We start from the raw sequence: 17711 nt of genomic DNA on the forward strand, positions 1-17711 counted from the left end.
CATCTCTGTTCTCGCGAGATGTTTCGTGGCTTGCGCTCAGACTTTGAGAGAAAGAAGTTTGGCATTGGCTTGGAGAACAAGGAGCGGAAAGGCGTGTGTCTGTTTCTTTTATTTATATAGTCACCTTACCTGTAAACAGCGCTCTCCAAATTTGTCATTTCGCAGGAGTTACACTTCTTTTTGACATTCGATCGCGAACAGAAATGAGCTTTTTGTTGTGAGTATAAATGTGTCGCTGTATTATTTGTTTGCAATGATGAACTTGTCTTTTTGGGTGCTGCGGGTTTAGGAGAGATACCATACGAAACAGACATGGGTTTTTTTTCATCTGTCTCTTGCCACAGGAAAACGTACACAACAATTTTACATTTTGATGCTGTTATTAGAATTGGGCTAGGAAGTACTTGTATGCTGCATTTATTCATAAACACATAATACACACGCTCACTTGTGTCACACTACTAAAGTCAGCAACGACAAGACTGTTCATATATATGTACATGTATACATAGATATATGTATATGTGTGTGTGTGTGTGTGTGTGTGTGTGTGTGTATATATATATATATATATATATATATATATATATATCTACTAATATAATATATATATATATATAATATTAAATTTGTATATGTATGTAAATATTTAATATACCTTATATGTAAAGTTTAATGGAAATACATTTCATTTACATCTGTTATTGACCCTGGTCCGATTAGACCCATTGAAACAATCAAACATCAATCTATATGTAAAGGCCCGAATTGCACAGTCAGATTTAGTAATGACATCCGTACATGTAGCAGTGCATGCTCAGAAATTGTAACTTACATGTACACGCTTCGTTGAACAGATAATAATTTAATGCGGTAACATGGCTGTGGTTCCCGTCTGACCCAAACATACAGTCTCATCTCATTACTAGGCAGAACACATATGCGGCTCCCAACTACATTTCTTTGTATTCCTTACATGTAATGTAGTCGTTTTATTTAAGCAGAGGCCTTTATTTAAGTTTGATTTACCTGTGTAATCCCCACAGTACCCCCCCCCCCCCCCCCCCCCCCCCCCCCCAAAAAAAAACAAAAAACAAAAAAACAAGAACAAAACATTTCTGCTGTGATTTAAATCGTGTCATGCTTTGAGTCGCGACTCTGTTAGCAAAGGGTTACCAACAGAAGCTTACCTCAAACATATCTTCAGGAAAGGTACGTTTTAAATTTAACTGTAAGACTGCCAAGACTAACGCCTTTTGTCCGTGCAATTAGAATTGTTCTCAGTGTTTCTCATAGTAATGTATTTTGGTGTTTACACTCTAAAAACTTATTTTTTAAAAAAATATTGTGGGTCATCATCCATTGATCTCTAGGAAACCTCTGTAATAGTTAAGAGCATGTTTTTTTCCCCATTCCTGGCCAGTAATGTATGGAGGTTGACAGGGTGTCAGCAACAACAGTATACTATTTGTGATTTCCGCAAGTCTGTAATTGAAACATTTTTGTGAAAGGTAAGTCTTAAGATATGTGCTGCCCAGTTATGGTACTGAGTACTAGGCAGAGTTGGTTGGGGTCAATTCCATTTTTTCAATCCCAATTCCATTTCTAATCCCATTTCCCTTTTAATCATTTCAAATTCATATTTGTTATTTTAGACAAAGGCTTTCTTGAGCAAAAAAATACTTAATGAACTTGTCAGGTAACCTGATAAAGCCTGTGGCATAAACCTCAGTAAAGACTATGCTGTAAAACAGAATAGGAATTGGAATTGTAGAAAAGGAAAATGGAATTTGAATTGAAAAAATGGAATTGACCCCAACTCTGTTACTAGGTAATATGTTGGATCTGTTGTTGGATGCTGTATATGAAGATATTCTGTCTATATTCATTTTGTTGTGATGAAGGAACATGATATGTAAAGTGAGTTACTCCTGTGCCAGGGCAGCTGATTTGCATTTGCAATTGTCAGATGCCCCAGCAATTGCAAATCAAAGTACAGTATATGATGAATCAGATTAAAACTTTACAGTTAGGTCATTGGGCCAAAAGTCAGAACATTTGGTGATAGTATGCGACAGATTTAGTTAAAAAATTAACTGTTTTGCTGAGATAGCTGAAATTAGGATTTTTCAATTTCTTATGGATACCATTTTACATGGATTTTTCACAGAAAATCTGTCTCACTTGAGGTGGTATGACTCCATTTGTGTGGTGTCTGTAAAAGCAGATTATGTTTGTCATTTAATTATAACTAAACATTAGACCCAGATAGAATGACATTTTAGAAGTACAGTAGGCTTTTAGACATCCCAGTCTGTGAACAAAACCTCTTTAAGCACTGACTTCAAATCTTTTGTATTATAAGGGGGCATTCCATGTTAAATCAATAGACTTTTTTGACATGACCAATTGCGCTGCCAGCTGCAATAGAGATAGATTGCACCAGTGGAAACATACAAAATATCACAGTCCTACTGTAGCACTATCATTCTCAAGATATTAAGAATTTTGCTGATGTACTGATTGTTCAGCTGATCTTAATTAATTTCCACTATTTCCTTGCTCTTGATTTAAGATGCAAATTCAGGACATGTAAAATGTGTTAATTTGGCATGTACAGTAATGTCCTAAGAGGACACATTTTTGTAGTAAATGTTTGTGAAACAAAAAAATATTATGTTTATGAAGCAAAAGAGAATCACTGTTTGGCTAGTTTTTAGTGAAGCATTCGAATTGCAAGCAAGTAGTGACTTGCCATGCATACTGTCTTTTTTCAAGAAGTTTCCATTATTTTCCAAAGTACTAATGCATGTGGAAACAGCTTTTTCTGACTCACAATGTTCCTGGACTCCTACCAAAATTTCATTTTTAAAGGATGTTTTTACACCTTTGTTTAGTTTTACAGATGTGGTACTGTGTCAGCACGTTGCATGAAATGTGCATGAATTCAGATAGTCAAGTTTATCTTGCAGTGCAAAGCAGTACATCCACTAGTAGTAAACACATCTGACAATAAAATGCTTATTTGTAACCATTAAATTGTAGGATTTCATAATTGGTTCTGTACTTTTAAGTATCAACATAGTATTAACTGGTTACAGTACAGTGTACAGCCCATAGGCTTTTTACTGCATGGTCTTAAAGATTCTTGACAAAGAAACTGTGTTTTAAACTGCATTATGTATATTGTATGTCTTTGACCATATACACACGTATTTACCTCTGCGCGAAGTACAACAATCAACTAGGCCTACAAGGAGTTTCTTTCCAGTTTATACCATTACAATTGTTTTATTACTCTTGCTTGCTTCAAAATATGGACCGAAGTCATTCATTCTGAGATCAGTCTATTAAATCTGATATAAATCTGTTTTAGCTAATCACAATATTGCACACTGAAGACGCGTGTTAAAGTACAGTGTAATATTTGGGTAGATGGGTCATGCATCAAAGGGTTCATAGTATGTTATAGAATGCAAATCATACTGATTTATGTGTAGTCTACCATGTGTTTTCTGGCACACTTGAAATGCCATTGACTTCCTGTGACAGAGGCAGAGCGATTCTTGGTGATAAATCTGCCTCTGGAAGCAATGCTGTGTATTGCTTGTTCTCATTATTGTTTACTGTTGTCATCTGACTTTGGATTACAAATAAAACCATAATTTCACCAGTACTTTGCTGTTTGTCCTTGTCTTGAGCACTGCATCACCCATACACCTGCGTGCTGCAAACCACTTTGCCACACTTCCTAGTAAAGGCTTGTCAAAATGCTGATGTTTTAACAAATACCCAAAAATCAGTTTTAAACATTAATTTATAATTCAGGACTTACATAAGCATTTTGTTAACCTTTAAATACAAGATTTTAGAAGTGTTTTAATCATATTCAATAAATGTTCAAGGAGTATCTTCTGTTTTCCTTGAGACAACATACTGTATCTAACAGTATTAAAGAGTGCACTTCAAACTTGCCCATTCTGTATGTGGTGGCAGAATGGGTAAACTCCTTTTCAGGATGTATCTAATGTTAAACAATGCAGCTTAGTGTGTGTCACCTTTCTTTGGATGTGCACAAACTGTAATCTTAATAAATTGTCTAACTTCCTACTTGACAAACATACGGATCAGATTGTCCTCATTGGGATTACTGTATGTGTTTTTGTTCAAATGCAAAAAATGAGTAATGCTTCAGGAAGAATGAGATGAAAACTGATTTCAGTTTTTAATTAACTGAAATACAAGCTGTCGCTTGTGTCCTCTGCAGTAATTATAGCACATACCTGTGCGTGTTGGATGGGTGGGTGCGTGCGTGAGTAGTTTATTTTATCTTACAAAGATGGGATGTTGCAGTATTTGAGTCAGAGATGTTTGACAATGCAGTACATGGTATTAGTCTTAATTGTTTGAACCTGAAGTTTAACAGCCTTAAGTGATCTGTTGGGGAACGATTTGTGAGTGTACAGTTTAACCAAGTCAGTACTTTTGTTGAAATGTTTTCCTACTTGGCCAGGAAGTTGTTGTATTTTTATGTAGATTTGCTAGGAATCAGTCCAGACCACAGCTCAGTATTAATGAAAGCAACATTTGGCAAAATACAATCCATAAATATGTTAAATACAATATTAAAGCATGCATTGACAGTACCTATAGTATAAACTTTACTTGAAAAACAACATTTTGAACCAGAATTTGTACTTGCTGTACAGTAACCTCTGTCTTATGGCTAATGAAAAGAGACAAATGGTTCGGACTGTACAGTGAGTCTGAGTCATGCAAATTGTCACTGTCTGCAGTACAGTTTTAAAACCTAGGCCTATTTAACAACCATGTACTGTATTTTAAAGCACTTTACAGTTTATTTTACTAGCTTTTTTTTTTTTTTTCTTTTTTTTAAATCGTCTTATTGCATGTCTGTCCCCATATGGTCATCTGTAAAGATTCCATTACTGGCAGACTTTCCTGATTTATTCTGTTTTAAATCCATTCCCCACCCCCACCAGCACTGGTAGTCAGGTGTTTGCCATGATGGAGTGCGCACAAGCCAGCATGCAGACAGCTTCATCATCATGCATGGAGCATTTTGTCTTGAATGTTTATTTCTGTTGAGCTGGACATGCTCTGGTCATAGTTTGTGGACCAGATGTCCAAATTAAATCTGAGCTCCACAGACTCTACGTAATCGGGTCCTGGAGTCTGTGTATCCAAATAGTTCTCAGAAATATCACAGCATATGGCAATACAAGTAAGACTAAAGGAACCTCATGGTAATGTATTCCTTTTGTTTTTCTTTTGTCATTCATAATAAAATCATGCAAAATAAAATCATCATGTTTTATAGTAAGAAGGATAAAATTGACCGTTAATATTTCTTGTCAAACCCTTCCAGAGTTATTGAATAAGTGTCACTTGCAGGTTAATCCTACAGTTAAAACGAGTTGAGGTAAATATTAACATTTATCAGAGGTGCATGCAATATTGGCTGATGATAATTTAAACCCAATATATTTTCTTTTATTCATAGTGGAAGTCGCTCGTCTAAGACGTTTAAACCAAAGAAAAACATACCAGAAGGCTCCCACCAGTATGAACTTTTAAAACATGCAGAAGCTACCTTGGGAAGTGGCAATCTTCGTATGGCTGTTATGCTACCCGATGGGGAGGATTTGAATGAATGGGTTGCAGTAAACAGTAAGTAGAGGACATGTTTTACAACATTTTTTTGTGTTCAAACTGTTAACGTACAGTCTTAATCTGTAACATGCAGAGTAGGATGAGACATATATATATATATACTTATTTTACAGTTTTACATACTGTATAGTTAGTGAACTGCTTGTCAATGCACCTTGACCAGCGAACTGATGAAAAACCATTGCAAATCAGAATTTACTGATTGTCTGTCTGCACTGCTAGACCTGAAGAATTAGTTAGTCATAGTGGTAGACCTGCCCAGGCAGGTATTAAAGCTCTTTGCAGCCATGTCTGAGGAGGATAATTTTGTTGGTTTAGTCCCTGAAGGTATATGGCTTTGAGAAGAGAAAATAAGAAATCAATATTCCATTAGCTCTCATGGGTGGACTTCAGTTGGGAAATAAACTTGACGAATTTGGGTCAGGCCATAAAATGTGTCTCTCTGCAACATTGTGCTATCGTCTTATTGAAAATAAAAAAGTGAACTACTTTAAAAGCTTTAGTCTTCTTTTAGGACTTGTGTTGTGGATAAATGTATACCAAGGCTGGGATACACACTTTTTTATTTATTTATTTATTTTAGTTTTGGGTAAAGCTTTGTCAGCATAAGTCTGTATGTAAATGCTTGTTTCTTTTTAGCATTTCATTAATTGGTTACTCTGATTATCAGAAAAATAAAACCAACATAAAAATAACAATAAGATTATTCTCACAAGAACCTTTAGAGAAGGTGTTCTAGAATGTCAAAAAATACAAAACCCCCCCAAAAAAAACCCCAAAAACCCACTATGGCAACGCCCCAGCTTTGGTTAGTGAACTACGTACTGTATCAATTAATATATGTGTGTGTGTGTGTGTGTGTGTATATATATATATATAATATAATATATTATTAATAGCCTCCGTTTGTAATGCAATTGGTTCACGTCACTGTCAGTCCAGCCCCTTTTCAAGGAACACCTTTCATCTTCACTCCTCACAACAAGAGAAAATGTCTGAACACCAATTCTGTGACTTGACAAAAAATAAATTACAAAACATACTACAAAAGAAAGATGCTCTAAACACTAAAATGGTGATTAAAATGTCACTGTCACTGTTTTCTGACTCAAAGATGTAAACAGATATGATGGCAGGGATTTAAACTGGATTATGCAGCAATCAGCAACCCACACAGAGCGCTGATAACTATGCAGTGTGAACTTCAAAAACATTTGCTGTCATTTATGTTTATTTATTTACTTATGCTGTATCGGCTATATTTAAACACAATATATCAGTCAATATTTATTTACATGTGCTGTGTCATATATATTTAAACAAAATATATAAAGTCATATTTACTATCCATCCTTGCTTCATTTATTTACTTGACTGATTCATTAATTAAATATGTACTGCAGACTCAGCCATAGTGGAAAATTAAATGCCCCATGGGAAGACTATTGTTACCTGCGGCTTCGGGCTTTATAGCCCACTGTCAGTAATAATAGTCTTCCCTCGGGTCAATAATTTTACACAATAGCCCTAAATCTGTAGCCATAATTTCATTGAATTCAATAAAAGTTTTATCACAGTATTCTTACAATTTGGCTGAGCTATAGAAGTCTATACAATATCTTTGGAACCAATAGTCTGATTTCACAAAAACCAAGCATTGTCATAATGTGTATAAAATGCTATTTTACATGGTGTGGCGTCGCGGGTGTAGGTTGTGACCTGATACTGGTGCCTATTTTGTTATTTGTATCCTTGGCTGTGAAATCCGTTGCATATCCGACTGCACTGGGACCAGTGTAAGGGCGGATATGTAAAAAGTAGGATGAATGAATCCTGTTTTTAAATACCATTATGCACAGCTGTCACAATTACTATATGCACACACTTATTGTTTTGAGATTCAGTCTTTATTAGGGAGCTCCCCTAAATCCCTTTTTTAGAAAGATACAGGGTATTGATGCTTGTGACCAGAGTAGCCGTCTGCCGTGTTGGTGCAAGCATTCTCTGCTGAGTGACAGGCAGGGAAACGAGACGGAGGTTGAAGTTGGTACACAACCCACCCCCACCCCCCCGCAGGCGAACAGGATTTATTTACATAAACACACTGAACAGCTCATGTGACACTACCATTAATGGCAGTGCATGGATCACATACAACACAGTGTACAACAACTTTGGTGGGATCTACAACCTCTGAACTAATCTTTCCTGTTCAAGAGCTTGATCATGGTGGATAAACGGAGAGGGCGGATAGGCGACGGATTACTGTGTCATAAGTTTTGTAGAATTTCATACAAGATCAGATTTTAAATCCTTTATTGTCCAACTGTTTTTCATTGCTACTGCCTGCTATAGTACATGTTCCATAAATGGCAGGCAACTATAAATACATATTCTTCATAATTGTTGTCATAAGTTTATACCACAGTATTTATTGTAAGTTGTTTTACTTTTCATCTGTAGCAGTATATGATTATAAGAAAGCACTTTTCCCTACACGGATTCATCAAGGCATAACTGATCTACCTGTATGTAAGGTATAAAGGTATTTATAACGTTGCCTTTGGTCAGTTCTCATAATGCAGTCATCAGGATTTATTCATAAAAACCTGAAAGTAGGTTGTATTTATTGTGAAAAAGAAAAGTATCAAACCTTTAACCTTTCAGGAAGCCTTGATAACTGCTTTGTTCTCCTTTGTTACAGCTTTGTGCCTTTTCTCGTCAAGACAAATGATGCAGGGTAACCATGTCACAGCTTCATCTTTGTCTAGTTTCACAAAGAAAATACAAATGAGCCAGCTGTCATTAATTAATCAGAGACTAGCACATGTAAACCTTGGTCGATAATATAAACAAGGACTTTTACAAGAAAGTTTGGGTGTTTGACAAATACCATTGTATTTTTTATAAATGTCACCCAACATGTGGCCCTTTGAAGCATGTGAAAATGCCTTGATTATAAGAAAGCCCTACATTCTCTTTTGACAGAAATTGAGCTGTGGAAACACTAAAGTGACAGTGATTCTGTCTCCATTTAATCAGTGTTAAATTACTGTTATTATTTACCTCCTTTTTACAATATTATTTTATTTATTTATTTATTTTACTTTTGTAATTTTAGGTTTTGTAAAACCTTGGGAGGTGGTGGTTGGTTGAGAACAATTACATGGTATTCATATGATGGGTTTGTTCTGGTGGTAAATCACATTTTGGGATTTTTATGATATTGATGCAAACAAGGATCTAATATTATAAAATAAATATATTTACTTTTTGATCTCACTTTGCAGAATTAAATATGTTTTTCTTTTTCCATCCCTAGCTGTAGACTTCTTCAACCAGATCAACATGCTTTATGGAACTATCACTGATTTCTGCACTGAACAAAGCTGTGCTCTTATGTCTGCTGGGCCCAAGTATGTCAGATTGTTTCTTCTGTCTGCCTGTGGGTTATGGTCATTTATGTTTTTGGTATTTATTATTACTATTTAATGAATAGTACATAGAAAAGCAATGTCATTTTTTGTAAGACATTTAAATCAAAATACAAAGCTTACTTGTAAAAATAAGTTTACATTTCACTTTGGAACATGACCCATAAATATTTTTTTGATCTTTAGTCTGTAGAAACTTATTTCATTTGCATTCATGATTTCAAAAACACTTACTGTCTGTGTGTGTGTGTGTGTGCTATATGGATCAAAGGCTTAAAAAAAATAGAATCAAAACTTTATTTTGGTTTAGAGCCATATTTTCATTGTTTGAACATTTGACGCAGTTTTATACAAAAGCATTTGTTTTATGTCAGTTTATTTAAAATATTTTTTGTATTTATATGGGCAAGGAATTAAAATACATTTCAAAACATATATAATATATAATATGTGTCACAATAATGTTCAAATAAAATGACATTTCTTGATCTCTGTTTCAGACCTTGCAAAGGTTTCCCATTTGTAATAAGTTACTGACCAATAGACCCAAATAAAAAATAACTAAAATTGAATTATATTCATCTGTAAAATCAGCCCAATAAACCTAGAAACACAGAACCAAGGATTCAGAATAATGGATGTCTGTTATGTTGGTGGGTACGCATAAAGACAACTCTTGGTCTTGGCATAACAGGAGCTGTCATCCCAGTGCCTCCTGTTTTTGAAGCTTCTCCAGAACTAACGTGTTGCAGGATGCACTGCGCAGCAACTTTGGAAATTTCTCAAGCCTTACAAGCGGGAAGGCAGAACAGCACACAAATTAATTTCATTATTGAAAAACATGGATTTCATTTCACAAACCAAATTTGACTTATTCCTTCCGTTTTTCCACATAAGTGAAAAATGACTAACAGTTGGTTTGCACATTTAACATTTCATGTTTTGTTTTTTTTCAGTTCCGTCACAAATCCAATTATGTAAGGATTAATTTTTAATGGCTAAAACAAATCCAAGACCTAGACATCATAGCTGAATGCATTTGCCATTCTGTGCTGCTCTTGGCACAGGCAGTTGAATGATTTCTGCTATTCTGTGTATGTACTTACAGGATGTGCTTTACATTAGGTGGCATGTTTAAGGCAACAATATGAAAGAAGTTTGAGAGTTATGTTTTTTATTTATTTTTTGTTTGATTTAAGATACGAGTATCATTGGGCTGATGGAACCAATATAAAGAAGCCAATCAAATGTTCAGCACCAAAGTACATTGATTACTTGATGACCTGGGTACAGGACCAGTTGGATGATGAGACCCTCTTCCCATCAAAAATAGGTACAGAAGAAAATTTGCTAGTAGAAGATACAGCCATTATAGAAGGGGTTTATATTGTAACCAGATTGGAAATTATCTTTACTTAAAATAATATCCAATATTGTCAAGTAGTGAACAGTTTTTCGTTTTAATGTTATTTACAGCTGTGAAAAAAAAAAAAAAAAAAAACTTGATTTATATGTAATTTAGCAGACTCTTTTATCCAAATCGACTTAGAGACTTGGGGTGAATTATGCGTCAACAACTGCTGCACAGTCACTTACAATAGGACCTCGGTTTTACATCTCATCCTATGAACGTTATAAGGACATTGTACAAATGAATGTGTTTTTTAGCCATAATAGTGCCTTAAAAGTTCTGGACTTTATATACAGTTTTATCTACACGCTGAAATTGTTGCTCTTGCCACATGAAGCCTGAAAAAACATAAAAATAAAACTACAAAATATGTCATTATGATTTGTCTGTCGCATGTTTTCAATTTCTGCGACCTCTTGAAGTAGAATGCAGAATGGGAAAGAATGACTGGTAAATTTAGTAGCTTTAAAAAAAAAAAAAAATACATTATGGTAAATGTGTATTTGATTTTTATTTTTTTAAAGCTACTAAATTTACCAGTCATTCTTTCCCATTCTGCATTCTACTTCAAGAGGTCGCAGACATTGAAAACATGTGATGGACAATTGACAGACCTATAGTAATTGATCTATAAGATTGACTGAATAGATTTGTCAGATAAGTGAACTTCAAGAAAGGATGAAGAATGTAAAGACATACATGGCCACCACTGTAGTTTGGTTATATGTGTTTTGTCTTGTGTTTTTTGTTTGGTTATAGATCACCCACCTTAAGTTTTAAGTTTATCTTCATACTCCTCGTTTGTTCATTTTAATATCTTTTTGTAGGTGTTCCTTTCCCAAAGAACTTCATGTCCGTGGCTAAGACCATCCTGAAGCGGCTGTTTCGAGTGTATGCCCACATTTACCACCAGCACTTTGACACTGTGATTCAGCTACAGGAAGAGGCCCATCTCAATACTTCTTTCAAACACTTTATCTTCTTTGTTCAGGTACATGTTTTTCTGACATTTCAACAACTTTGATTTTCCTGTTATTGCATGTTCCAATGTACCTTGTGTGTTTGCAGCACTTTCCTGTAATATAATAAAGGCCAAGGTAAGATTACATTAACAAGGCAGAAATACCTGCCATATGTAACAATTTAAAAACCTTTCAGATAAACCTCACTAGTTATTATATTATTTAATTTTTGTTGAACCAGTAATTGAACTGTAAAAATGAATGTTCATCTATACAAAGCTGATTTTGAGAAAAGATAATACATTTAATAGATATAGAGAATTACAATAAGTTTTTTTTTTTTTTTTTTTTTTTTGTAGGAATTCAACTTGATTGACAGAAAAGAACTTGTACCTCTGCAAGAGCTGATCGATAAGCTTACCACCAAGGACAGATAAATGGAGATAAAACAAAAAGAAAATATTTCCTTCAAACAGACTAACTATTCTTTGATTTCTCTCTTTTTGTACAGACAGTCTAGCTTTGTTCTGTGTGCTACAGTATGTGAAAAGTTTAGAAGAATGTCTTTTAGCAAGATAGGGAAATGACAGGCTTTGATGCTTAGCAGGTTGTTGGCAAGTCGTCTTTAGACAGGCATCTTTAATGTGGTACTCTTTTAGATTGTTGGTGGGTGTTTTGCTATAGTGGCAACATTAGAACACCCCTAACTAGAACACCCCTAAAACTAATTTCTGATTCAAGTGCCTAGTGAGATTCACAGGTATGGTGGGACAAACCTACTACGTACAGATACTGTAACAATTTGAGATTCATTCAGCAAATGTCTACTTTAATTTGGGAAGATTTTCACAATCTGACTTTAAAGTCACTGCTTTATTAGTATTTATTATTATTATTATTTATATAAGTTTTTTTATTTGATTGGTCAAGTAACTCAACGTTCAATGACACATTTCTTCTAAAACAGTTGACTAAAACACTAGAAGCTAGTCCTTCTGAATACAATAAACAATTTTTTTTTTATGTTGTAATATGAGGAATGTCAAAAGTAAATATTTCATTTAGATGGCAATGTAAGAAGGTATATCTTAGACATATTTGGTCATCACATTTAAGTATCAAAATGGGTAAGCAGAAGTCTTGTTTTCTGCTTCTCTGTTCTGTACCAGGTCTATGGATCAGTGGAGGGCTAAAATCACAGGCTTTAGCAACTCCTCGGAAGTCTCCTTTTTGGATCAACAGTCATGTCAAATGTTTTTTTTTTTTTTTTTGACAAAACTTAAAACATAATATACCAATTGGAGATATCTATTATAAACACCATGGGAAAGATGCAGAAAGCATTTGCGCCTCTGAAAATGTGCCATTAAAGAACAAAATAATAATTGCTAATGCTATGAATCTATAAACAACTAACTGACTTAGTGCATATAGCGTAGTTGCTTCATGCTAGCTAATATTACCATACAGTTTTAGCTGTTACAAGTTTTAAGATTTCCATTACATGAGAGTAGATGTTGAACTTCATGCTGATTTCAACTCTGCTCTCGCCAAGATAAGCACCAACTAAGACTTAGCTTTGCAGTAAACTAATGTGATCCATCTGCATCACCATCCATTTGTGTTGTTTTCCATCTGATGATGTAGATATCCTTCTGTCTGGTGTTGATTGCTGATGTGTAATGCTGGCTCCAGAGACCAGCTCATTTTGCCTCCCCCGCGCATCAGCACACACAATGGCTGCGATGCTGGCTCCGGGGATCAACCCAGTGCAGTCTCCCCGGCGCATCAGCATGACAACCATCTGGATTGAGCTAAGTAGGGTACATCTCTGGGGTCTTCAAGTGGGCACCTTCCATCCTTGGTGTTTCATTGACTAGCCCACGACACCTCGAGAGGGTTAAACAGTGATTCTGGCATCCCAGCATCACCCCACTCAGCTCAGCCCAGCTTACTTACCTGTACATCAGCTTTGCTTTATTTCTATTGTGCTTGAGATCCCCATCCTTAATCTTTCCGTCTCAACCACAGCCAGTTGCTGCTCCTTTCTGCTGCTTCAGATAAGTTCTTCACTGTGCGACGCAACTCTTGGCCACTGAACCCAACATCTCTGAGAAACTGGGTTGTAGAGTGTGCCACAAATCCTCGACAAGCCACCTCCACTGGGTGAACCTGGACTCTCCATCCTCGCTGTTCCACTTCAGCAGTTAGTTGAGCATACTGAAGTTTCTTCCTCTCATACGTCTCATCCACAGCATCTTCCCATGGCACTGTTAACTCTACCAGAGGAACAAGGCGTGCTGATCCAGACCACAAGACAATTTCTGGTCGAAGGTTAGTGGTGGCAATCTCAGGTGGAAGAATAAGCCGTTGACCAACATCTGCCAGCATGTTCCAGTCTCTAGCAGCTTCCAGTTGTCCTGGGCACGGCTTGGTTTTAACACCTTTTCTTGGTGGTTGCTCTCCTGGACGGAGGAATATTGTCTTTTGTGTGTAATGCTTTAGTGGAACTGGTGGCAACTTATTGGTCAGGTTATGCTTGTCTTCCAATGCTAAGGCCAGACATTGCAGCACCTGGTCATGGCGCCAAGTAAACCGTCCTTGGCTAAGACCCACCTTACATCCTGTCAAAATGTGCCTTAATGATGAACACAAAGGACATCCTCACCCACCCAGAGGTTTAGGTTCTGTGGTGATGGGAGAACATCATATGTTGATCTAATCCTGCTCTGTTCCATTGTCCATAGGTCTTGCCAGCCGATCTTGCGTTCCACCACACTCTCCCATTTCATCCATTCTCCCTACTTGGCCTGGGAAATGGCCTTTACAAACCTGATCCTCTCCTCCTGCTTTTGCACCTCATTGACTACCAGCTTCCTCCGTTGAGCTGGAATTGCCTTGTGCCATGTAGGAGGAGCTGAACTGAGACCAAAACCTCCTTTTCCATTCTGAACCCCATAATATCTCCAATTCAAAGGGCAGCCTTAGCGTCTTCCACAGCTTTTTTTGCCATCCATTTTCTTCCAGTTTTCAACATAGGTGCTGCCTCCCTTACGCATTTGTCGTGTGAATCTACCAATGTCATTTCCAGTCAGACTTTGGCACACTTAAACTCCTCGGTTAGAGCAGAGATTGGTAGCTGCAGTATTCCTTTACCATAAAGTCCCACTCTGCTGAGGCAGCGTGGAACTCCCAACCATTTCCTGACGTATGAACTGATTAAAGCTTCCAGCTTCTCAACTGTTGTCAAGGAAACCTTGTACACATTCAGTGGCCACAGCAGTCTTGGCAGTAGACTAAACTGAAAGCACCAGAGTTTGTTTACCTGGTAAAGCGCTGCTGTCTGTGCACTCCAACCCTTCCACTGCTTGTTGTCTTAACTTCTCCCACACAAACTGTGTCCTTTAGATCCCCGTCGTACCATCTCCCTAGACTTTTCACTGGCTTCTCGGACACTTGGTATTGCCTTTCCATTAATGTAGAACCTTTTATCTACTACTTTACCTTTAATTATAGAGATGCTCCTTGATTTAGTGGGCTTGAATTGCATTTGTCCCCATTCAATGTTATTGGTTAATTTGCCCAATAACCGATTAGTGCAGACTACTGTTGTAGACATTGTTGTCATATCATCCATGTATGCTCAAATTGGTGGTAGTCGCATTCCAGAAGTCCAGTGCTCTCCTCCCACTATCCATTTTGAAACCCTAATAATTACTTCCATTGCCATGGTAAAAGCCAGTGGGGAAATGGTACATCCTGCCATTATTCCAACTTCTAGGCATTGCCATGTAGTGCTGAATTCTGAAGTTGAAAAACTAAATTGCAAATCTCTAAAGTAGGCTTTCATTAAATTTGTTATTGTAATCGGTATGCTGAAAAAATCAAGTGCTGCCCAAAGTTCATGCAGCATTGAACCATATGCATTAGCCAAATCCAGGAATGTCACATGGAGCTCCTTCCTCTCCTTTTTAGCTGATTGAATTTGTTGCCAGATTATGCTGATGTGTTCTAAGCATCCTGGGAAACCTGGAATGTCTGCTTTTTGTACTGAACTGTCAATGAAGCAGTTCTTTTTAATAGGTAGGTTGACAATCTCTGAGCAATAATGCTGAAGAAAATCTTGCCTTCTACGTTTAATAGGGAATTAGGACAGAACTGACTGATGCTTGTAGAATCTTTTTCTTTTGGTATAAAGACTCCACCTGCTCTGCGCCATGCTCTTGGTACAACCTGTTTTCCCCATGCCACTTTCATCAATTTCCACAGGATTCGTAGAACTCCAGAAGCACTCTTGTACACTCTGTATGGAACTCCATTAGGCCCTGGAGATGATGAAGCCCTTGCTTTTTTCACAGCTTGCTCTACTTCTTTCCACTTAGGTGCACAGGTATTTGGGTGGATTGATAGGTGGGATGTCTGAAGGAATTGACATAGGCTCCTGCCTTTTTGAATCTGTGTGTTTCCTCCAAATATCTGTCCAGCTCAAACTTGGTGATTTTAGTGTGTCATTTTTCTCACTGATGAATATCTTCTTTACAAATTTGAATGGATCTTTATAAAAGTTAGTTCTCGCACGCTCTTTCTTTTTGTAGAGTTTCCTTAGGTGCTTTGCGCAATGTTGCAAGCTTATCTTTTATGACCCTTTGTAACAGATGGAGTCCCTCCTTCTGACTTTGTTCTGCTTTTCTCCTTTTGCTTCTTCAACAGCCTCTTTTCTCTAAGCGTTCAATCTCCTGCTGCCGTCTAGACTTTCCAGGAATAGTTTGTACTTTTTCCTTCCTTTTTTTCAATTCCAAACCTCTCGCTTCCATATGCGTAGATGATGTCCCCAAATTTATCCAGCTTCTTTTCAACTGTTCCATTACGCTTTCCAAAGTGAAACAGAGATCTGTATTTACTGTGTCCCATGCAGTTTTCTCACAAGCTCTTGGCCATTTAACTCCAGGCTTATGCCCGTTGAGGTTCTTTTCTGTCTTATGCTGGTTCGTCTGACCGGGTTTGCAAGGATCATTAGGTTCATCATCATTCCAGCTAAAGTAATTTTCAAAGCTCAGTGGGTGGTATTCAGTTTTAGTGGCTTTTTTAGACTACTGAACACTTCAGGAAGAGGAGTTGCCAACTCAAGTGGAACAACCAGGTTTTAAAATCTTTTTTTTTTTTTTCAACCCCCTTAGACTTTGTTTTCAGTACACCTGCACAGCAATGGCTTGCTGTGCCCCACACTGGGAAAGTATAGTAAATGCCCATCACTGTGACACTACTCTAGTTCAATGCCAACTACATGAGAGAGCATTCTTAACAGACAGGAAGGTGTTTTGCGTTTCCAAATTCCTTTCAGACACGCCTCCCTACCCAAGGAACCTCACAGTGTTGAAGAGAATATCTGGTCATCAAATACAGTTTGGGTTGGAACACCAGTCCTCACTTGACATTTAACTCAAGTGCTCTGTATCAGATGACCGCTTAGCTGCTCTGCTAAAGCCCTCCTCAGGATGCCCCTGCATTTTCCCAGCAAGTGCCAGACTTTTTGATTCTACTACATTGTATGAACTGAATATAGCACTTGGGCATCTAAGTATAGTGACTCGCTTTGAGCAATAGCTGAGCCATTTCCTATGGTAAAATATAGTCAATATCTAGCTTACTATGCAGTTTATTAGTACATTGTCATTTCCATTGCACTAGACTGGCATTTGTATTTGAATTCTTGCAGAACTTAGTACAGCAACTTCTAGAAACTAATGGTTTTTGGTATAAATACTAACACTAATATTAAACATTATTTTGCTGTGAATGTTTTTTTTTTTTTTTTTTTAAACCCTTACAGTAATTGAGGTTAGGAGATACTATTTTTCTTCATTTCTGTACAAAGGGTCGTGGTGGTGGTGAAAGGGGTTAGGGGATTAGATTGCCTTTTTTTAAAAAAATGTTTTAATAATAATAAAATGCAGTTTGTAGCGTTGGATTTTAACAGTAAAGGTGTCCCTTGGAAATCCTGGTTTTAATTTTGTTTTTATTTTGAATGTTTTGACTTAAGGGGGGAATTTTAGTTAAATATGTTTGATTTGCTGCTAATCACATACTATTAGTGATGACACTAATGTGTTGATAATTCTTTTAAGCTAGATAATTGTAAGCATATCATTAAATGTACTGTCAAATTATATCAATACTTTTCTGCATTTAGTTATTTTAAAAATGGTATGT

At 36.7% G+C, this 17711-nt stretch overlaps 1 protein-coding gene across 2 annotated transcripts; it reads left to right on the forward strand.

Annotated features, from left to right (window-relative positions):
* Positions 1-43: 43 nt before the first annotated feature.
* On the forward strand, positions 44-12786 carry LOC121300165 (MOB kinase activator 1B). Of its 2 annotated transcripts, XM_041228630.1 has the most exons (7): positions 44-217; positions 5525-5691; positions 8399-8434; positions 9017-9110; positions 10328-10461; positions 11367-11530; positions 11861-12786. In XM_041228630.1, the coding sequence occupies exons 1-7, from the start codon at positions 204-206 to the stop codon at positions 11936-11938; spliced, it is 687 nt and encodes a 228-aa protein (XP_041084564.1). In that variant the 5' UTR covers positions 44-203; the 3' UTR covers positions 11939-12786. The 2 variants fall into 2 exon arrangements, with proteins under 2 accessions (XP_041084564.1, XP_041084576.1); XM_041228642.1 differs by lacking the exon at positions 8399-8434.
* The last annotated feature ends 4925 nt before the right edge of the window (positions 12787-17711 follow it).

This window comes from Polyodon spathula, chromosome 2 (assembly GCF_017654505.1).
Source record: "Polyodon spathula isolate WHYD16114869_AA chromosome 2, ASM1765450v1, whole genome shotgun sequence".
In the NCBI taxonomy this organism is placed as follows: domain Eukaryota; kingdom Metazoa; phylum Chordata; class Actinopteri; order Acipenseriformes; family Polyodontidae; genus Polyodon; species Polyodon spathula.